This window comes from Amborella trichopoda, chromosome 9 (genome assembly GCF_054954075.1).
Source record: "Amborella trichopoda isolate Santa Cruz 75 chromosome 9, AtrichopodaSantaCruz75HAP2 v2.0, whole genome shotgun sequence".
Lineage (NCBI taxonomy): Eukaryota > Viridiplantae > Streptophyta > Magnoliopsida > Amborellales > Amborellaceae > Amborella > Amborella trichopoda.
In genome coordinates this window covers 55,774,244-55,797,949 of record NC_142344.1, presented here as the reverse complement: position 1 = coordinate 55,797,949, position 23,706 = coordinate 55,774,244, and the positions used below count along the sequence as shown (strand labels likewise).

Genomic DNA, 23,706 nt, shown 5'->3' with positions numbered 1-23,706 from the left:
TTCCAATAGGTTTTTGACGTACACCTTACTTCTATAGGAAAAGGTTGAAACCTTAGAAAATCGATGGCTTTATATACTTGTGCCACACTACTCACCGGAAAACACAATGCTAGGCACCAAAAAAAAAAAAAAAAAATTGTAAATTGATCATCTCTACTTCACCAATCACAAAACCTAAAAAATTCATAATTTTAAAACCTTAAAATTGATCCATCTTACAACATTTCTCTCACAAGCACTTTTTTCTCTCACAAGCGCTCACAAATCAACCTGATCTACACCATTTTTTGAGCTACAAATTCCTTAAGACAAGAAACGGATGTACATGCCATCACAAGGTTTTCCGGCCCCAGATCCGATTAACCAGCATGGTTGAGATGAGGCCCTAACAAATTTCTTAAAGCCGCGGCCTTGCCAAACCTTGCCGTTTTGTTATTTTTCAATACTAGTAAATTATCGACAAATAGCCAAAAGATTCTCCCATCGAAAGGTGAATTTTAACTTGACATGGATTTCATCTAAATATCTTTGAATTGGTCAATAAAATAATAATGATAATAATAATATTATAATATCAATCATAATAATAACATGAGAATCAACCTCGAATGGCCAAAAGATAATAAATAACACGCATGCTAATTATACATCATAGTTGATACAAACTCATAATGGCTGGCCCAACTGTAACAAACATATCTTTTAAATCTATGAACTTTTCATGAGACTCCAAAAATTCCATCTCAATTTATTTTGTCCAAGATTCACCAGTAGGAACATCCCAAAATCTATCTGGTGCGCATTACTTGCAATAGTATTTTCCATCTCCAAGATGTGACATTAAGAAAACATACAAGATGCAATGATAAATGAGAAATCCAAGTCAAAAGAATGAAAGCACATGGCAAAGAAATGTTGCTTGTGTCAAGTGTTGTGGTCACTTCTTGTACTGTTTTACCTCCTTGATGATGCCTTCAGAGAGTGAGTCTGCATCATAGTTTTTCCCAAAGAATTTCACAAATTCCATTTCTTGATCCATTAGGTACCTGGAAAAATGAAGATCAAATAGAGTTAATATATACAATTGAGGCTTTGGGCCGCCGTAAAATCATTGCAGGCCTATATGCAAACTTTACCGCACCATGATTTCTATGGGATTGTATACAATGTACACCAAGGTTGCTAACACCCTAAACCGCCAGGTAAAAATTCAGCTGATGGGATACATCATTTCTCTACACAAAGTCCGAGAAAATTTTTCTCGGACTTCAAACATTGTCGATAGTACACCCCAGCCATTCGATTTCACATCTGACAATTGGAAGTGATTGTGACATTCTCGTACCAAAGATAAAAGTGTGTTCTTGTATATTTCCCAATTCCTTTTGCAAGGAGAATACAGCATCACACTCAGGATCAGATTACACATTACATGCTCATGGTAACATGTTGCATAGAAAATATATAATGACATTTAAATGCTCAAATCAATGCAAGCATGAGAACAACTATCTGTCTTCTCCAACAAGTTCCAAGTATGAATCATGACCTCAGAAATCGGTACATCATGTATGCATATTGTGGCTCTCAAGTTAGTGCAGTAAAGAAGTAAAATCCCTTGACTGAACAGATTTCATGTTTGCCAATAAGATAGTCATAAAGGATAATTTGTAGACCTTTTGTAAGCTATAATTAGTATGTTTAAAATTCAAAATTTTAAAAGAAAAATTGCATTCTTGACAGATAGTCATGGATAACAACATTCAAGCATTACTACTACTTGCCATCTTTTTTATTTCTTAAAGGTTGCATTAAGGACGAAGCTTGGCTGCACAAAATGTTTCTTGAGGACACTACCTTTGATAGGCCAGCAAAATGCCATTCCAGACTACACATCCCATTTACACACCAAAGTAACATAATCCATGAGAGCACAAGGTCTTAAACAACCATAGGAAGAATCACCATTGCAACTTCTCCAGAATATAGACATAAGACAGAACATATACCAAAAACCAGACTCATTTGTTGTTAAGCCTAACGAGACCATGAAAATCAAGAAGATAAAATACTTTTCTTTGTTGTACACTGTAAAAGGGGTGCGGTTTGAATAGAGCCTAAACTCTAAACAATCAAATTAGAGCCTACCTTCAAATAGTATTGAAAAATGAAGTTTTACTGCTGGAAATCTTTGTGATAGCCTTAAAATATATTTTTATATTTATTTATAAAGTTCAAAGCTTCAAAAATAGTGTAGATCGACAGATCTATGAAAACTTGAAAATCTTGAAAATTGACGGTCTAAAAATACGTTACAAAATACACTATTTTCAAAACTTGAAATTCATTTTTTTCTCATGTCCATGCATCTTGATGTCGAGATGATCAATTTGAAGATATTTGGGAATCAAAACAACCTCTTCTAGTAAACTTTTTGAGGTAGGCTCAAATTTGATTGTTTAGAGCCTCAGCTCTATATAAACTTTTCCCCTGCAAAAGCAGTCAAATACTTTTTTTAATATTTATAAAGGATGTATACTTTGCTCACTGCAAGAGCATAGTGTACATCTACTCCCTTGGTCAGAAGACCCACTTGGGATGATTTTTTCAATTTAAAATTTTGGGAACCACGTGTATAGCTACTCCCTCGGTCAGAAGACCCACTTGGGATGATTTATTTCAATTTGAAATTTGGGAACCACCTAACAATCAGATGATTATTCTCAAAAGAAAAATGTAAATTTTGAGTTTTCTTACACTTAAATATCACCTCAAAAATTGGACGGTCTCTATTAAATTATGAGACATTATTATTTTCAAGTGCATAGAGCGTGCAATCGGGATTTTTTATTTTATTTTTATTTTTATTGAGGTTAATCTATGAGTTGAAGAGGTTACATTCCCAAAATATGGGGTTCAAGACGTTAGATCCCCAAAATATGGGGCCTAAATTAATCCTAGATGGGGTTTTACCCAAGGGGAGTAAATGGACCGTATACTCTTGTGGGAGCACCATGTTTGGCTGCTTATAAAGGAAGAGTGCTTACATAACAATAGAGTGATCCACAAGGTAGTCAGACCCTTCCTCTTCTGTCTTCATGTAATAAACTCGATATGAACGAGCGACTTGGCGTATGTCATCGGTGTTCCCAGTTAATCCAACTAAGTCCGGATGAAATTCTGCAAAATAAAATGAAATTGATCAAGAAGACATTCTTGAGGAGGATTTGCTGCCATAAAAAAATGTTTAGGAAATTTCATATTAAAAAACAAAAAAAATGTTTAGGAAATACATTTGAACTTTGGGTAACATGTTGGCCAGAAGTACAGTACCCGTAAGTCCTAATCCTCATGAGTACTTCCCATGCAACAACATATACACCACAATTCCCTCACAATGGGTCTCCAACAAGTTTGAAGGACTTTCTTATAAATGCATTTAGAAAAGGGGAAACAATAGAGCTGTAAAAGTACGCTCAGAGCTTCTAAATTTGGCTGAAAAGCAGAGAGTGGATCCTTTAGATGTATTAAAAGATTATAACAAAACCAATACGAACAAACTAAATGCATTTATATAGGATAAATATCAAAAGCATCCCACCTTTAACATATTCGCGAACCTGCTCAACAGTATCTCTCTCGGGATCGACTGATATAAAAACAGGTATAATATCAATACCTGCCTTCTGCTCTGTATGCCAAGAAGGAAGCAGCTAATTCAGAATGAGATCCCCAGTTTTAAAAAGCAACATCAAAATAACCAGTTCCATGATATAAGACATTAACAGATGTAAAGGGGGAAAGAAATGACAGAACTATCACATAATAGTTTTCAGGACCAGGAGAATTGCTCATTAAATGTACAGGCCATTGGTTCCCATAAAATAAAACTTACCTCACTAGAAAACTCAATCAATAGTAGACAAAAAAGGACCTAGAAATTTTATGCATTATGACGTACCTATCCATGATCACTCAACAAGCCCATTTACAAAATCAAGGTGTTAATACATATCCCTCTATCTCTTCATTGGCAACTTATAGATTATCCAGGAAATAACTCAATTACAACTTTCTTATGTAGATCACTGTTATCGAAACAAACGTACAAATGGGTCTTTTTGTATCAATCCAAATCATACTATCATCACTTCACCATTGACTAATGTCCTTTTTTGACGACACTAGAGGGGTTAGTGCAGGAACCCAACCCATTGTATTAATTTGTTGAAAACTTTACACGAGGCAAGGTGCTAGTCCATGGTTTTACACTATTATATAACTATTGGGCTTCCACATACAAGGGACCTCACTACAATTCTCTCATTATCACTCCCAAGTACATAGGAACCTGACCACATCAACTCTTTTCACTCAAGCTCAATAGAAAATCTATATTTCCTATCTTTCATGTATGACTTTTTCTCCTTCATTCCGAGGGGCTATTGCCTTTGCTTCCATAATGCAATTTTGGATTTTCCATGTCATATTCCTCGATGTCCCATGGATGGAGAAATGTTCGTCTTCCTCAGCCTATTGGTTTTTTTGAGGAAAACGCCCAAAAAAGCACATTTGATGAAAAAGTGATGGTGATACTCATTATTGACCCCATATATTCATCACTTTTCTAAATTTCTATCAGAAGTTTGTAGCTTCTTTTAAAAAGTTGCTCATGAGAACTACAAGGCTCTAGGATGTATTGACTTCATCCCCAATAGGTTCTAATGTTATGTTTTGATCCCATATTCTCAAATGAGTTCGAGAGGGCTTTTTGAGGTGATTCCTCCATAGTCATTAGGCCCACATGTGATTCCATCTTCCCCACTCCCACGTTAGGAACGTTCCAGGATTAGCCTCCAAGCTCGAACAAGTTGCCCACGTTTTCTTTTTTTTTGGTGTTTTTGTTGGGGGAGTGGGGAGTGGGGGGGTAGCCTCCATGTATTCCCAACAAAGAATTGGAAGATGGTTCAGGATCTCAAGAAACCCAATTATATTTTGATTTCCAAAACATGTTATAACAGGTTCCTTCATTGAACCAAGGATTGAACTAAGTTAATTTTAGACCCATCTCCTATTTACATTGGATAATATGGGACTTCTCCAAAGATATTTCCTTCAAATTCATTGAGCACACAAGGATTAGCTTTCGCTCACCAATACGTCTCCAAGTTTACCTAATAAAAATACATTAATAAGTCTAATAAAGATATCTAAATAAGTTATCATTAATTGTGAGTTTGTGACCCACCAAAATTTTATTCAGATTTTGAAACATCAAACATCCGTTGGGTTTCAAGATCCGGTTTGAAGTTTGAAAGAGCCAATTGGAGGTTGGATCTTGAGTTGGTTTTTGACAGCCCAATGAGAGGCGGACAGGTTTCTTTTGTCAAAAAGTTGTTTCCCAGAGCCCGTGTTTGTCATTCATTTCACATCTCTTCATTCTTGGGCAACACTTCGCCTATATTAAGTCATGGGCATATTTTCTCTCTTCTTTACAAAAAATTCCCACGTCTTTCACGTTTTTTCCCCAGTATAGAAATTGCTCCATTTTTCCATCCCAAATACATTCCCTATTATTTCCTGAAATATTTTTTCCCATTCTCTCATTCAAAAATGCTTCTCCATCTTCCAACAATTTTGTTCTTTCCAACAATTTTGTTCTTTCTTCCTCACCTTTGTTTTCTGCCATTTTTCTAAATAAATTGACCAATTTTTATCCTAAACATCTTTGATTACCCGTTTTTCATTCTCCACTTTTTCCTGCTCCTCTTTGATTCTTCTCTCTTCAATTGTTTCTCCTTCCAACACATGATAGCAAGAGTTGGAATAAGAGAAAAGTTGATCTATATCCATGCTAATATCTCCAATTTCTTTTGAGCATTGCCTTTAGCAAGAAAGCACTTTCCAGTACTTCCTTATTTCCTCCTCCTCTGTTCCCCCACTTTTCATTCCTATCCGCTCTTATCCTTTTGGCTAACTCACCTGTGAGACTCTCTGCTATCCCTCCACACGGCTGGCCATTCTAAGGGTAAGTGAGCCTTCTCTTTTCAATGATTGTCTTACCCCTTTTTATCTTAATTTTTTGTCCATGAGTTCGTTAATTTTATTTTTGTTGGGGACTCCGATATTTCACTTTTCTATAATGTGTCTCTTGTCTTATCCCCCTTTCCGGCGCGCTATGGTGCTATCCCGTATGTGGGGGCACTCGGCTCTACATCGTCACACCAAACCACCCATCGAGCAGGGATGACAGTCAGCCTTAGTGATCCGACGATGCTGAGTGGAAGGGTTGTTGCTCAAACGAATAAAAGTTACTCTAGGGATAACAGGCTGATCTTACCCAAAGTTCACATCGACAATAAGGTTTGGCATCTCAATGTCGGCTCTTCGCCACCTAGGATGGTAGTACATTCCAAGGGTTGGGTTGTTCGCCCATTAAAGCGATACATGAGCTGGGTTTAGAACGTCGTGAGATAGTTCGGTCCATATTCGGTGTGGGCATTTGAGCATTGAGAGGACCTTTCCCTAGTACGAGAGGATCGGGAAGGACGCACCTCTGGTGTACCAGTTATCGTGCCCACGGTAAATCCCCTCAAGGAGTGCTTTATATCTTACCTTTCTGTCTCGCAAGGGTAACAAGTCCCTTGAAAGTACCAACAGGAACTCAAAAGCATTGCCCATCTTTTCCATTGCTCTTCCAGGTTTGCTTCTTCATTCTACATGATCGAGAGGCACGTGTAATGTTAACACAATAGAGGCACACCCTTGTATTCAATCTACTCTGTACATCCTTCTCCTTCTAAAGTGTGAATCAATAATTTAGCAGGAACTTCCGAATTAGGTTGAACTTCTACACAAACCCTTGCATAATAAACTTTTTTGCCATCTCAAGTGGCACGATCCAAAAAACAGTGTTTCCAATGAAGGTCGCCATGTATCTGAGGAGTTTAACCAATTATCTTTGCCAAGAGTGCTTATCGGTATTTAAACGCCTTCAGGACCAACATATTTACCTCCTACAAACCATAGCCCTCCTTTGAGGACCTTTTCCATGTCTTCTCTTAGGTTGAATGCAAATAGAATGTGGCTATACCGATGGCTATGGTCTCACTTGTATCTTTTAAGTGGGATTAATCATTTCATTTCAGTAAAGACCATTACGATCTTTTGCCATAAAAAGTCCCAATGAGGACTTTCTCAAGCTTTCCTCCACATTTTCTCAAGCTTTCCTCCATTTTCTCCTTTGGCAATATCACCATTAGCCTCCCACTTTGCATTGTTGGTTTTGGATCAATCAAATGTCAACATGTTCACACTTTTTCTCCAACGATTTGCGAGAGCTTTTGACCTCATCCATGGAAGGGTATGGTGTTGAGCTCTCCTCTCCAAGTTGATATCCGATTCAAGTTGGTTTCAAAATGGGGGAAGTGAGGAAGAAAAGGATGGACCAATGGAGAAAGGGGGCATTTGGGGGAGGCGAGGGGAATGAGGAGGGGCTAGAAGGGGGATTGACGGGTGTTGGGTGGAAGGAGGTGGGGAGATTCTCCGGTTGGTTTCTAATGGGGGAGCAGTCTTCGCAAAATCAAAGCCGGAACGGTTAACCGAACATGGGCCTGAAAGCGGTTTAACCGGCCTAACCAGTAAACAGGCTATATCAACCGCTCTAACCGGGCAAGTTCCCGAGCAGTCAAAAAAGTGTTGAAAAAAAATAAAATAAAATACAAAAAAAACATCCACTAAATATGAAAAGCATATAAAGAATGATTAAAACAAAACACATTCAAATGAAGTTGAAAATTAACGAAAAAAATGGATGTTAACCCATTTTATATTTTCCAAGGGCTAGTTTTAAAATTTTCTAAAAAATATGGGAAAATATAAAAGTGAGTATTAATGACCAAAACAATTTTTAATCTTTACCATAATGTAAAGAACATTTAAAAATTCATTACAAATCAAATTCCTTATTTTTAAGAATTTATATATAATTTTTTGAAATTTTTTTTTTAAATACCAGTTGATCACCCTTGCTGCCCAAAACCAGAAGATCTAACCGGGCGGTTAGCGGTTAGATCGGGCGGATTTGGGAACAATGTGGGAGAGGAAACAAAGAACAGGATGGGGCAAGGGGGTCTGTTGGCACAAGGGGCCAGAAGGGGAGCAATGGGTGCCAGGTGTAAGGAGGGGGGAAGCTTCTTCCTCAACTACTTTGTAACGTCCATCCTACTTCTTAAGGAAAATAAGGCATTGCATTAAAAAATATCATCAACTAAAGAAAAATGCTGATTTTGATTATGCATTATGAAATTTCATTAAAAAATATCATAAACTAAATAAAAATGCTGATTTTGACCATGCATTATGAATTTCATTAAACTCTTCTCTTTCTACCCTCCAACCACCCCTAGAAAGTCACTATCATTCCCCAAATGAAAGAAATCCACTCTATAGAGGCAATAGAGAAGCATGTGAAGTCAACGGCCCATGGTCAAGTTGCACCAAAGAGGTCAAAATAATCCAATAAAGTTTTAGAATACATATTAAGTGTGTGTGGGGGGGGGAAATCACCAAGTATTCCCCAAGCAAAACCCCTGAATATTTCCCAGCACAAGTCCACTATGTAAATCTATACTATTTCAGCAAATCATAAGTCACTGTACCAACAAACCATGCCTTCTGTTATACTTCATGGCTAAATAAATTATTGGAGCTTGTTGACTCACTCAACATTAACCCAAACATTGCTATGCTCAAAGGAATGGGAAAAGACCATCAAAATGGGGGCAATGGCAACACCCTTATAGTAAAGGGAGACCGAAATAATGCTAGGTTATGCGCGTCCAAGAAAGCCCAATGTCCCTCTATATTAGCCACATTGTTTGACCATATCTTTTACCTTTGCAGGCACCTACATCAGCTTCAGACACATCTGGCAAGAGGTAAACTAAATCATTAACTCTCTCAGCATAGAGGGTGATGCAGGGAATCCACTACGGTCAGGTCACTTTTCATGCCCGGAGGGGGAACGTGTTCCCACCATTTTTTGTAGTTGTGGGACTGTATGGCCCTTCGTTTTGCTTCTAGCTTACATATGAGCTCCAGACCCCACCATTTATGATGTTGGGGGAATTTTTTGGTATCTATGTCTGTGACAAGCACCCGGAGCCATGTAAAGATCGATCTTTCATCTGATACATAAAATAGTTTTCCCAAAAAAAACAGGGCTAGAAAGACCTGTCCTAGGAAAACCTGAAGTCTGAATATGGATATAAACAGAAATTTATCAACACAAAATCAGAAAAATAAAGACTACCACCCTCATTATCCAACCAAATAGAAAAGAAAAAATTTAAGGTTACAGTGATTTAAGAGAAATAAGTGATGATAACATACTGATTTTGTCAATTAAGTTCTCTCAAAAACAAAACATACTGATTTTGTCAATTGCTAAGACCATCTTCTGTAGCTCATCTGGACAAATATCAGGACAGTGAGTGAAGCCAAAATATATTAATGTCCATTTCCCATGAAAATCTTTATCTGTTACAGGTTTCCCATCCTGATTGACAAGATTAAATGGGCCGCCAATAGCAGCTTTCCCCACAGATGGCCCTTGTTTCACTGCTGCAGTGGAGGTTTTTATTTCTGCACAAATCAAAGATAAAAAAAATGATGCTAAGGAAAGAGTTATGGCTAGACCAACTTGTTGAATATTTGAATAAAAATGTCTGATCTAATATTCATTGCACATAAACCAGTGAAACCATAGTGCATTAGATAAGACTAGCCGACATGTGTATGTAAACTAGTCAGAAAGCAATAGGACAAGCACTGACCAGGCATAAAGCATAAATGACTGGTGTCAACTTCATAAGCTAAAAAATTAATATATTTGTTGCAAATAACAAGCATGTAAAAAAAACTAATTATAATGACAAGTATTTTTCAAATTTGGATTCTTTGTAATGGGGATAGGCAGATGCAGGACAGTGATTCTCATCCACAAGATCAAAATTACTTTCATTTTCAAGGCACATTTTCCATGATTGCAGTGAGTCTTTCATAATAATATGCACCTTAGTGTTCAAAAAATTCAAGAATGCATTGGAAAAAGTATGGCTAATTTGGTGAGAAAAATCACTCTAGGAAACAGTGAGATCAAATCATATGTTGATTAAGAGTTTTCGAATCAGGTTAGGTTTCTCAAAGTTGTCATTTCAGAGAGTCGTCAATAGAATGCTCAAATTCTAAGTTCCACAGTTTTCTGAATAAAGCCAAAGGTATTTGAATAAATAATGAATGTTAGAGTGGCTATAGGAAGATGGTTTACACTGCACAAGAATATTGAGATTTGAGCGTTGATATGATAAGGCTGTCCGTAGTGGTGAACTTTCCATCCGAGAGGCCAGACTTTGCAACCACCCACAATAGAATCATTAGAAGCTGAAGTCCAGTGCAGCTATGAGGACTTAGAATACTCTAAGGATTAACATGACAACTTAGAAGTTCTCCTCCCATGAGAAGTAAGTACCTAGGTGTTTATACGCAAAAATTCCAGCAAAGCAAGCGTAGCCACCGCCTCGATTTCCCATGCAAACTCGTCGATCATTGGTAGGGATAAGGGTCATGTCGAATTGTAATGAACTGGCCATCGGATTGCTCTCGTACAGATTACCGGTAGTGCCGGCTTAAGAGGCACAAAACCGAGAATCTACTATAAGATTTGAGAAAGAGTTTTACGACAGAAGGGGGAGATTTAGAAAAGTTTTGTAGAAAGACTGAAAATAATTATGAAAAAAGTAGAGAAAAAGGGAGGGTGACCTCAAGCCGGGCCCCCAAGCCAGGCACCCAAAGTCGGTGGCCGGTTCAAGATCATATTCGGTGTGCCGACTAGTTCTGGTCTTTCAGAGTCCACTGGGCTAGAAGTATCGGTGTCAAGAGGGGTTTAAGTCTGAAGGGTATTGGTATTAGTGTTTAGGATGCCAAGTTTGAGGTTCGGGTCTAAGGCTCAAACTAAGGGTCTTGAAGATCGAGGCGAGTCTGTGATGTGACAGAGTTTCAGCTCTCATGTGTGAATTCTAGGGTTCCAAAATTGGAGGCCAAGGCTCTTATTTATAGACAAAATCCCTTTCAACAGTAACAAACAAATTTTGATATGATTTGGGTCGTCGATTTGTAGCAAAACTAGTGCCAACGCCGATGTTGACACTGGCAACACCGCAACTTTAACATCACTTAATCATTTCAAAGTCACGTCATCAATGCTCATGCTATCGACAAATCATTACAGCTTACGTAACACACTTCCACCCATTAATGAAAACATTGTTTTGGCGGGTGGCTTGCTATTGGGGTCTCATCGATTGGCAGCAAGGCCACCCCTAACGCCGGCGTGGTCGCCACTAACGTCATATTCCTAGTGGTGTACGATGCTGATAGTTTGGACTTGTTTTTTTCGAACGTTGTCGCCGCAGACACAGGCATGGGCACTACCAACACCAGCCTTAATAACTACATTTCCAATACTTGGTCCTATCCCATTTAATGAAATCATTGTTTTGCAGGTGTAGGAGGCTGTCTCTACTCAGCGTTGCCACCCCCAACGCCGATGTTGAGGAAGTTCGAAGAGTATTTTTCACTTATTGGGCTCATACCTAGAATATTTTTCTTGAAATCTTAAGAAAATTTCTGAATTGTAAAGCTAAGCACGTGGAGGACCCATATTGATAGACCCGGGGCCTGAAACAAAACTCGAGGCTTAAGACATCCGGGTGCTACCACTAACGCCCGCGGTCCCATTGCCAAGAATAATCATTCCCCATTCAACACTTATGCACCAAACCAAACTATGAACGTATGACGTCGACCAGCAATCATGGCACTAAAAATCCAAAATTCGAAGCCATATGGCCTAACTAAGCAACCATTGACATGGGTGTATACAGGTAAAAAAGTTGTTGTGATGTGTTGTATCTGTCGTTGCCACCAATGACGCCGGCGTTGGTGTCAGCATCACCACTCTATTCCTTGCTCTAAACACCGTCCAATCCCACGGACAACTTTGGGATGACTCTCCATACATCCTCAGGACCGGGGAAGGCTATGTTCAAGCAAGAAGAACAAGCTCAGGCCCCATAACCCTGGCATCAGCTTACAGGAAATGTGCTTTGAGTGGTAAGACCCCATTTATCTTCTCTACAACTTCCCTAAATAGTTGGGCATTCTCCCCTTCTTGAGTGCATCATAGGCCATCCGAATTGCCTCTGTCTGGGCAATCAGATTATCGCAGTGTCGTGCTATGAAGAGATGGCGGAGGATCTTAGTGCACTTGCTATAGAGAAAAGCGTAAGCCCCGACATCAAGCCGTTCTCCATTCACTATGACTTCAAGACAATTATGGTCGATACCACCAAAACAATGAGTGTCTATCATCTCGGTTGAGCCATCTGCCTCTAACACCATTATCAACAACACTTGGTGTTCACAGCAACGAAGCCATCCCAAACAAGCAGCTACATGGGCCTTGAATCTCGATCTCACGTGTCTAGCCAAAAGTTCCTGGGGGCAACAAACGTCCCGCCTCCACACCACAGAGGATTGTAACAGAAAAAACAAAAGGGCCATCGATCATTTCTTCTCAGGAAAAGAGGTTCAGCAATACCACTCGAGGAAGGATTCAGCAAAGCTATACAATTCAAAAAATTTCTTAAGACGAATTTACCAAGGAAAATACTCTAGGGATGGGCCCTACAAGTAAAAAATACTCTTTGATCTCCCCTAAATCCGGCATCGGAGGTGGCAATGCTGAATAACAACAACCCCCTACACATGCGAAACAATGACTTCATTAAATGGGATAGGACCAATTATTAGCAATGGAATCATTAAAGCTGGCATTGGTAGTGCCAACGCCTGTCTGCGGTAACAACGCTCGAAAAAAAGCAAGCCCAAACTGTTAACATTGTACACCACTAGGAATGTGGCGTCAGTGGCGCCGGTATCAGTGATGATCACGCCGGCGTCACTGGTGGCATCGCTACCAATCATGACCCCAATCGCAAGCCACCCACCGAAACAATGTTTTCATTAATGGGTGAAAACGTGTTACGCACGCCATAATGATTAACTTACAGCGTTAGCACTGATGGCATTACTTTGAAATGATTATGTGGCACTAAAGTCACGGCATTACCAGTGCCAACGCCAGTCCCTGCAAACCGATGGCCCATAGCAAATCGAAAACTTTGTGACATTGTTGAAAGGGATTTTGTCTATAAGTAGGTGCACTAGCCTCCAATTTTGGAACCCCAAAATTGACAAATGAGAATCGAAACTCTGCCGCATCACAGGCTTGCCTGTCCAAGCCCTAGACTCGAACCTCAAGCCCGGCATCCTAAACTCTAATACCAACACCCTTCAGACCCTAAACCCCTCTTGACACGGATACCTCTAGCCCGACGAACTCTGAAGGATCGGAACAAGTTAACAAACCAAGCACGATCCTGAACCAGCCACCGACTCTAAGTGTCGGGTATGGGAGCCTAACTTAAGGTCAGCCCCCCATTATCTCAGTTTTTTCTTAATTATTTTCAGTCGTTTTACAAACATCTTTCTTCCCCGCTTTTACCGAAAAACTCTTTCTCAAATCTTCTAGCGGATTCTTGATTTTGTGCCTCTCAAGCCGGCACTGTCGGTAATCCATACGAGAGCGATGACAACCAGTCCCCCGTCCGGATTACAATTCAACGGGACACTTACCCCTACCATTGATCAATGAGTTTGCACAGGAAATAAGGCAGAGGTTACACTTGCTCCGTCGAAATTTTCGAGTATAAGCTGGAGACCAAAATCATCCATCGCATAGTTTACTTGGAGTTAGTTATTTGGTACTTGGTAGCCTTTCAGATAGTGGTGCACTAAGAGGGGGGTAGGTTGCATATGCCAAGCTCAGAAAGGAGAGATATTTAGAAGGAACAAAGGTTGTAGACCTCAGAGCCCCTAAGAAAATTAGGCAAATAATGTTTCTCTCATTAAACATGAATTTAAAATTTGACATCAAACATATGAGACCAGGATTTTAGGCATAAGAATTAAAAGTGAGACATCGATAATATTTTAGAAAATGAGCGGTCATGAAAGTCTTAACAATGCAAAAAAATGAGGAATATGATCACCCTCTTAAAAAGTGTTCCTATGGGAATCAATAATAAGGAATAGCAACAAGCAGCAAGTACAATAATGCCATCCTCATTAGTACATAAACATTTCTATTTATCCACATACACAAAGCATCACAATAAGCCTCTTCATGGCTTATATCGTGGTAGCTTAAATACAAAATCGACCAATCCCAACTCACCGTCACAATCTACCTTCAATATGCCGTTTCTTCTCTTTGTCATAATAGAATATCAGCCCTGCTCCAGTCAAGACCAACAAGACGAAGCTTAACCATGAGACAGGCTGCAACACCAAGTTAAAGGTATTCATTAGCCTTTAAATGTCCAATATGAACAACACATAACAAAAGCAAAGCTAAAACAATCTGTCATACACTTAACAAATAATTTTGTACAAAAGTAATTCTTGGAAACTAGGGAATAAGAATCAAGACCCACCCAAGCAAACTCAGTATGGGCACTAGCAAGTGTTTAAACAAGAGGCACGACACAATCTAGTCTTTCAGTGTCTTTTAAGTTTATTTGAAGTTTTTTCTTAAAATCCTAGCAAGCCTTCCCAACTCCACTCATCCCAAGACCAACATGAGGCCACAAAGAAAGATCCAATAAAAACAATACACATTAAGAACAACAAAATTGATAAATAAAAAAAGTAGAAGCCACTTGAGGAATGAAAGATCATGGAACAAGGGTCACACAACATCAACCCATAACCACAGAATCACATGCCCCACATAATTTACAATAATATTCATCAATAAAATAATAGTGAGCCTCTACCAGGTAGCATCCACCCACGACAGGGGAACAGATACACATGCTCACATTCATTGTTGTTAGGCCCCCAGAGGAGTAGCCACATGAACTCCATCCATGACATGCAAATATTACATAAAAGAGTAAAAACACACTTCCAAGGAACATGCAAGTTTAAACTAATTAAGTTAAAGCTTGCTATTCATAGGACATCAGTACATTCACACCATAGGTGACACGTTTCCATGAGGCATTGGAATTTTTCAATAAAGAGTAATTGCAAAAATATTATTGAAGTACTTTATATTGGATAGATTTTAGGTATCTCAAACCAAAGCTTTCTTCCTAGTGCGTGCAACAACTTCCAATACTCACATGAAGGCATGCTACTCAATCCAACTTCTAGTTGCTAAAAGGAATAGCACTCCCCTTTTCTAGCATATCACAATGGAGCATAGCAACAGCATCCTCCCAAGAGAGAATTGTATAGAACAACGTTTTCTTAATCCCATTTCATCAAGCACTGTAGCTCATATCCCCACCCCGCACACACTAACTGAAAATAATTACAATAAAAAAAAATAACATAGGTAAAAATCTCCCATAAATTGAGGAACGCACAGGGAGGGTGCATTCAATAGCATGTTCTGATATACTATAAAACAGTGTATTTCATAACATTGAAAAAGTATTCAACCATATTTCAAATCATGTCACTATACTTGGTAAGAATATTAAAGTGATATTTTGTTTAACAAACTTACCCACACATCACTTCCATCCCATGTGTTAGATTAATCCTAGAAGACTTCCAAGGAAATGGGCATCACCGAAAAGAAACACAGGCAATTTATCCCAATTATTTGATCAATATATTGCATCAAGATCATCTCAGATCGCACAATATCCATTTCAGTACTAGGAACATATTACTAGAAGGCATTATATTCTAATAAAAATGCCAATCATTCAAGCCTAAATGGTTGTTTCTCCTAGGTTCACATAGATTGTCTTGGTAGGATCGCATAACAAGTACCCAAATGTTTTAGATAGCTGTCGAGCATGGATATTTCTCAATGTCATTAAAGCTCTTAGAAAAAAATTTATTATCTTTATTAATTTTTTTAATATCTATAAGTTTTGTTCCTTCCAATACAAGTACTTGTGAAATTATTTGTTTCCATCTTCAATTTCTCTATATGTTTCATTAATCTTGAACATAATAGAAACATGTGTAGCATGTTTTCATGGCTAGTTGGAATAATGTATGAAGTGCATTTAAAAAAGAAGATAGTGTGGCCCAAATGTAATTCCAGTGTACAAAAAGATGGTAGTAGAAAGGAAATACACAAAACAAGCTATTGTTTTTTTCCTTTTAAACATTAAGAGGTCAATATTAAAAAGTAATCTCAATAATATCACATGAGGAACTAGACCTCAAACAGGGGAAAGATAAGTCCTAAAAGTTTCAAGCAGCCCATTTAGTAAAGCTAATCAATGCTACTGAGTGATATTTAATAATGAAAATAAATGAGTACCCCTCCTCGAACAGGCTTCCCTGTTGCACCAGTGTCATCTGAACCTTTGGCCTTCTCCCCTTCCGTGGAACCATCATCCATGGGTTTCTCTTTAACAGGAACTTCGGGCTTCTCATTAACAGGATCTTGGGGGGGAGAACTACTGGTAGCCAGGTATCTAAAGGACCACATTAAGGTATGATTTGCACAACCAAGGGGGTTAACCTACAAAAAATGGACAACACCAAGAGTTCAGATAAAAAACATAGGTGAAAAGAACAAACTTAAGCAGCCACTAGTGAACAAACAGACGACTATAGAGTAAATATCATGTGTTATAAAAACTAGTACACAATGTCCAAAAGTCTATGGTCATGGAAACAAGGTGCGGAAGTACACAGTGACAATTATGTATAAGTAGATAGAAAGGCAGACTAAATAGGCAGTTACTTCATATAATTATCACAAAAACCTCTTCTTCTTTTTTTGGGTACATATGACGAGACCATCAGATATAGCTAAAATGCTTAATTACATATTTTCCATCTCTAATAAACAAGACACGACCTCTGCAATTCTAATACAGCTAACAAACTCAGACATGAATGTAAGTACTAATTTACAAAACAAGGAAACAGAAATGTGACAATTGACATTCTTACCAAAGGTAATTTTGTGGCCTTGGGGAGATAAGCGATGGGTGAACCTCCATGCAACTGGAAAGGGGAAAAGCACGAAGATGATTTGGGTGACCTCGAGTAGCTATGGAAAAGGCGATAACCACTGCTAAAGCAGCATTTAGAAGCTTTCCTCAATATATTGGTAGCCATTGTTCCAGAATCTCATGCACTATTTCTTGGTTGAATTTTTTATACTGTAAACAATGTTTTAATAAAAATAGTTAGCTCATTTTAGAACAGAAAAAACCCAATTCATAGTTATGGAGATCACATATTTGTAACCTTGTCAAAATAAATGCCCCTCGTTATAAAAACAAAGCAATAAGAAAAGATAAAAAAATTACAAGAAAAAATAAATAAATAATGTCTCTAACACACTTTATGGTTTATTTGCTTCTGTGATCATTCCATCCAATTTTCATTACAATACTAACACTATGTTCCAAATATATATATATATATATATATATATATATATATATATATATATATATATATATATATATATATATAATTGCACAAAAAACACCTTTAGAGAGAAAATTGTACAAAAAACACCTTCAGAGTGATTTGGAAACTTTAAGTTAAAAAAAAAAAAAAAAAGTGGGAGGGAAAAATAATATAATTGCAAATATGCAAGCCATGATTGAAGAAACATCATTCAAACTGGAAAGCTACAAATGCGCAAAAGACGAATCAAAGTGAAGAATGAACGCCATTTCAGTATTACCTCTAGTAAACAACTCAAATGGTAACTAAAAAAGCCAAATGGACAGGTTAAGAAGTAATATCAATCCACTTAAACAAATAACAAAATCAACTAAACAAGATTTATCTTGATTCAGAAAAAATACCATAAATATTATAAATTAAATGAAAATCAATGAATTGAATCAACTGGGAGTAAGGCAGAAGAATACGACGGTAACTGGGAGTAAGGCAGAAGAATACGACGGTAGCATGTAGAGAGCCTTTCAATGCAACAAAAAACTATGGAAAGAAAAACATCATGGAGAAGATAACAAGTAATTATAATGACATCCTCAGAGACAAGTATATAGCTACACAATTTCTACTAATAATAAATCAAAAACATCAATGACAGTAACAATAATACTAGGATTACTGTATACATTTTTTACTGTACATTCAGGGATGATGCAATTGGAAAGGGAGTAAACCTGAGCCCTGATTGAGGAGCTTTCAAGCATGAAATTATAGGAAGGATAAATCAAATGAATGCAAAGTGATCAGGAAAACACAATTACAAATCAAGAATCATAAAAACATACGAGAAAACAAAAACGGGAAGATGGTTCTCAATTTTTCAGATAGACTATGGAAGATGGAAATTTGAAATGAAAATTGAAAGTTAATACCTTATCAGCGAGTACCTCCCCTGTGAGCTTTAACCTCGCTCACTGTGATACCTCTCTCTCTAGAATAATGCAGGGTAAGTAAACCCTAAACCCTCTCTCTCCCTCTCTCTCAAAATGCCTGATCAACCCTAAACCCGCTCTCCCGCTATTGTGGTCTCGGGCTTTATAGAAACGCTCTTAGATTCATTTTCGTATAGGGAGTATAATATGATCCATATGACCACAATAACCGCGGACCACGGAGTCGTAACCGTCCAACTGATGGGTTGGACGATGATGGAGTGAAAGCTAGTCCAATCGATTCTTGATGGTGATTACTGTTAAGACCACATTCTTAGAGGCAATCATGTGGATCATAATAGACTTCCTCGAGGAATTACATTGTGCTCCTCTTTGTGACATGATATAGGGTAATCTCCGTCAAATTAGTGGTTTGAACGTTGATGAAGAGGATTCGGCTTCTCACGTTTGGGTAGGTCTCACTCTCACTATCACTGTTCAACCTATTGACGTACGGTGATGAGATACAGTTTTTGAATGCTTTCTAGGAATCACAAAATATCTCGAACATTCGAATGGGGAATATTTATTATTGGATTTTATTAGGCTACTCACTTCTTTTAATAGGGTGCCGTTTGTATAGAGCATAGGCTCTAAACAATAAAATTAGAACCTACCTTCAATTAGTGTTGATACATGTGGTTTTAATACTGAAAATCATTGTGATAGCCTTAAAATATATTTTCATCTTTATTTATACAATTTAAAGCTTTAAAAATAGTGTAGATCGACATATCTATGAAAACTTGAAAATTGATGGTCCAAAAATGCGTTATAAAATACATTATTTCCAAAATTTGAAATCCATTTTTTTCTCATATCCATACATCTTGATGTCGAGCTGATCAATTTTAGGATATTTGAGCATTAAAACAACCTCTTATAGTGAATTTTTTGGGGCAGGCTCCAATTTGATTGTTTAGAGCCTCAGCTCTATATAAATTGTTATCTTTTGAATATCATCTATACTTGCTCAATATGGTTTTGCATGAAACTTTTTTTTCTTGATGAGTAACTTTTGTTTAGAGGTATTTTAGGTAATTAATTATTGTTGGGTATAAATAAAAAGGACTTGGTTTTTATGCGGCCAAGCCCGCATATATAAAAATGCTCGCCTTTTAATGAATCTATTTTTGAGATGGATTTGAAGACTTAATTTTTAAGGACATGTAATCTAACATGGAGATCATGAATATAAAAAATAAATAAATTTTAAAAAATATAAATAATAATTCTACTAAGAAAACATTTGGACCGTTAGTTTCCATTATTTTTAGAAGGAACACCTACTTACATCCATCTTTTAAGATAGATGCTTTATACTTTCTGGACTACATATGTAGAAATGTGGTCTAACCCGCATGAAACAATTTTTCAAATAAAAATTTTATAAGATAATATTATTTGATTGACTATTATTAATTATTACCAAAATCTTACGTCCGTTAAAAAAAAAATTAAATTAAATTATTTAGGTAGGGTGTAACATCGTTTACATGGAGTATTAATTATGTTTCGACAACTAAATGAATAACATTATCATATTCTCAAAACATCTAAAAATCTAAGTAGGCTACTCACGGGCGCACAACACCTGCACACGTGCTATGCATTGTACGTAGATGCACTATTCAACCTCAACGTACATTTCTGGCCCTCGATTGTTTATGAATAGGTTGTGAAGCTCTTCATTAAGAGCCCGTTTGGACGTCCTAGTAGAAATGGAACACTTTTATCTTTAGCTACCCATGAGGGCTTCCCTGTACATAGCCACCAAAGAATGTAGGTAACCAGCTCCAATTGGGATTGTCTACAAAGATACCATTTATCTTTAGATGCAGTTTGTATGGGCCGAGGCTCTAAACAATCAAAGTAAATACGTAAATCGCACCTTCAAATAGTGTCGAGAAATGTGGTTTCAATATCGGAAATCTTTGTGATAGCCTTAAAATATATTTTCATCTTTAATTCTAAAATTTAAAGTGTCAAAAATAATGTAAATCGAGCAGATTTGTGAAAATCTTGAAACTTAATGGTGCACTATTTCCAAAACTTAAAATCCATTTTTTTCTCATTTCCATACATCTTGATGGCGAGATGATCAATTTGAGGATATTTAGGCATCAAAACAACCTCTTATAGTGAAATTTTTGTGGTGGGCTTTAATTTGATTGTTTAGAGCCTATGCTCTATATAAACTTTTTCTTTTATATTTTATACATGGAAGTTACAATCATTCACAATCATTAGATGTCAAATTAGACAGCTTGGGGTGAGTCACCAAGTATGAAAATTATTTGTTTTTAAATTTTGTGTCTATGTAATGACACTCTTACAACCATCCATTTTGAAATTTAAAGGATAATAATGATTGTTACCTCCATGTATAAAACATAAATGATTTTTTTATCGACAATCCCGCTCTAATTTTATCTTAATTTTTCAGCTTAAATGGCAAAATGCACTCTTTTTCTTCTTACCAAAAAAAACCAAAAGCCCAATATTGGTGGCATTTTCCATAAACATTTGTTCCCCTGTGCTCATAATAGTGGCAATCTGCATATTTATGCACAAAACTAGTGCATATTTATTGTCATGGCCATCCCAATGGTAACCATGTTGATTGGAAATTATGCTCAATTTTCACCAAAGAACTCGAATATTAGTGCAAATAAAATAGGCATTGGATGAAGGGTGTGATTTGTATAAGGTTGCAACCTTAAACAATTAAGGTTAGGTGTACCTCCAAATTTTGTGATAAATACAACATTGTTTTCAAAATTTATTAGGATGGTCTAAAAATCTATTTTCATCTTTAGTTGTAACTTTTAGACTCCAAAAATGGTTCAAATCAAGTAAATATATAAATAAAATCTTGAAAATTGATAGTCCAAATAATATGTTGCAATATGCACTATTTTTGGGACTTGAAATATTTTCTTCTGTTTTTCATATCCATCCATCTCGATGTTGAGATGATTAATTAGAGTGTATCCCAACATTAAAACAGCCTTTTTTTCTTAGCTTTATGAGGTGCACGTTAATTCTACAATGATGTTGCAACCTTATATAAATTTTTTCATACATCTATATTGTTGAGGAAAAGTTACTGGTTAACCACTTCAAATCCAATTCCTCCTCAAGCTCATTTGTCCCCCCAAATGTCTTTTTTTTTTTTTTTTTGACTCGAAACACTACACAGACTACTGCAAATCCATTTTTGCCTCAAATCCATTTATACCTTAAATGCATTAGAGCTCAAGTCAGGTGATTTTTTAAGGATTGAAATGAATTATACATAAAAATCAAGATGATCGGCATGGAGAATTTATTTCATCCAAAATCAATCTCTACCATTAGGGGTGGTAATGGACTTGGACCAAACCTAGTTCGAGTATGGGTTAAAAAATTGGACCCGATGGGTCGGCTCTAGGTCCAAATATTGGACCTGAACACTATTCGGATCTGTGTCCATGTGGACCTGACTTGAACAGTGTTATTATTTAAATAATATTTAATTTATAATAATTTAATAATATTTAATTAAATATATCTATATATTTTAAGTTTTAATATATAAATAATTCATGTACATATTTAATATAATATTTAATTATATATTTTGTTTTTAGGTTGGGTCCAATCGCGTCCGGTTGGGTTAGGGTCCAATCGGTCCGAGTCGAACCCCCTACCATCTAAGGGGGGGGGACCTACTGCTACTGGACCTATTATGACCTAAATAGGGTCCCCCTACCATTAAGGGGGGGGGGGGGGGGCAGCAGGGGGGACCTACTGCTACTGGACCTATTATGACCTAAATAGGATAGGAGTTTTGGAGAGCCAATCCATGCACCCATTCAAGTGTGGCCCCCTTCAAAAAATTAATGTTTCAAATTTTTTTTTATTGTTGATAAAATCCATGTTCCATAGTTGAGATAGATTTTGGATCCAAAATCTCATAGAATTAGAGACTCAACCATTACAATCACGCAGACACATATAGACATACATTTTGAACTTTAAAAACAGTTGATCTTAAACTTTTATTTAAAGTATTTTTTTTTGGGTTAGTAACTTTTATTTGAAGTATTCATTTTAGATATTTGTGCTATTTGCTGAGCAGCAAAATCATGATCTAAAAACAGGATTACATTTGGAGTGACTTAGGATATGTTCCAAATTTTAAATCCATGAAAAGCTAAGATGGATTCATGCATCTGGAGACTGTAACTAACAAACATGCGAATAACAATATACCAGCAAATAAAAAATTAGTATTGAATAGATTTTGGTAAGAAAATACCAAAGGTAAAAAATCAAGGCAAAACATAGATCGCCAAATTTTAAGCAAGTTTAAAAATGTGAATAATTTGAATTTAGCTAAAAACAAAGTGAAAAATAAAAAATAAAAATAAAAGACATGTATAAATGACATGAAATAAATTTACAATGCAAAGGGAGCATGCATCGCAATGATTTCGCTGCGAGGACATAATAAGGTCATTCAATACTTTTATGGGGAATTTAGTAAAGGAAAATTTATTTATACATTCTATTTTGGTGTATCATTTTCTCATTGACCTACGGCTTTAAAAAATTTATGATGACTTAAGTTTTTTAAAAAATATATCTTCTAATTCGCTGGATTCAATTTATCAGGGAAATAAATAGATAGAGAAATAAAGACGTATAGAGATAGATGTTTGGTGGACAAATAGGGATGTGTTTTTAGTTTTTGTTTGGGCAAAAAAATGAGTAGTCAAAAAGGATAAATTTGGTCCAGAGAGTTAGAAGATATTTTTTTAAAAAAACCTCTGCCGCCATAAAATTTTTAAAACCTTGAATCTATAGGGAAATGGTACTCCAAAACAGGGTATATAGAGATATTTTTTCTTTAATAAAATAAACGCGATAGATAATCTATTTAACATTTTGCCCATTGATTTAATTTCAAATATCCCAACGACATAAATAGGACCTGAGTTGAGACAATTGAGAAAGGGCAAAATGTTAAATAGTAGACAGTTAAGGTACATTTTGACAACTCTCTAATGTATACTATCATTCAGGGTCCCACTTGATAAAGTTTCTATAAATATTTTCCTGTACACCACAACATGGTATGCTCCTTCCA

The 23,706-nt window shown here is 36.7% G+C and overlaps 1 protein-coding gene across 4 annotated transcripts; it reads right to left on the bottom strand.

The window, feature by feature from the left end:
• Positions 1-724: 724 nt before the first annotated feature.
• HCC1 (electron transport SCO1/SenC family protein) lies at positions 725-18,648 on the bottom strand. Of its 4 annotated transcripts, none has more exons than XR_016041582.1 (8): positions 18,513-18,648; positions 17,116-17,327; positions 16,475-16,678; positions 14,373-14,463; positions 9,394-9,645; positions 3,602-3,691; positions 3,048-3,180; positions 725-1,046 (listed from the first exon to the last, which is right to left on the bottom strand). XR_016041582.1 is itself a non-coding variant. In XM_088848285.1 (8 exons), exons 4-8 carry the CDS (start codon positions 14,400-14,402, stop codon positions 938-940), a joined length of 588 nt encoding a protein of 195 aa, XP_088704411.1. In that variant the 5' UTR covers positions 14,403-14,463; positions 16,475-16,678; positions 17,116-17,327; positions 18,513-18,648; the 3' UTR covers positions 725-937. The 4 variants fall into 4 exon arrangements, 3 of the variants coding, with proteins under 3 accessions (XP_088704411.1, XP_006857913.1, XP_088704412.1); XM_088848285.1 differs by having other exon boundaries at positions 9,433-9,645; positions 14,360-14,463; XM_006857851.4 differs by having other exon boundaries at positions 9,433-9,645.
• Between the last annotated feature and the right edge of the window lie 5,058 nt (positions 18,649-23,706).

Excerpts from the sequence above, each read along its gene's own strand:
- HCC1 (XM_006857851.4), bottom strand. The coding sequence starts at position 17,283 with ATGGCTACCAATATATTGAGGAAAGCTTCTAAATGCTGCTTTAGCAGT. Across the intron at positions 3,692-9,432 it reads CTTAGCAATTGACAAAATCA|AGCAGAAGGCAGGTATTGAT; the intron begins GTATGTTTTGTT and ends CTTGGCATACAG. Across the intron at positions 3,181-3,601 it reads GGTTCGCGAATATGTTAAAG|AATTTCATCCGGACTTAGTT; the intron begins GTGGGATGCTTT and ends TTTATTTTGCAG.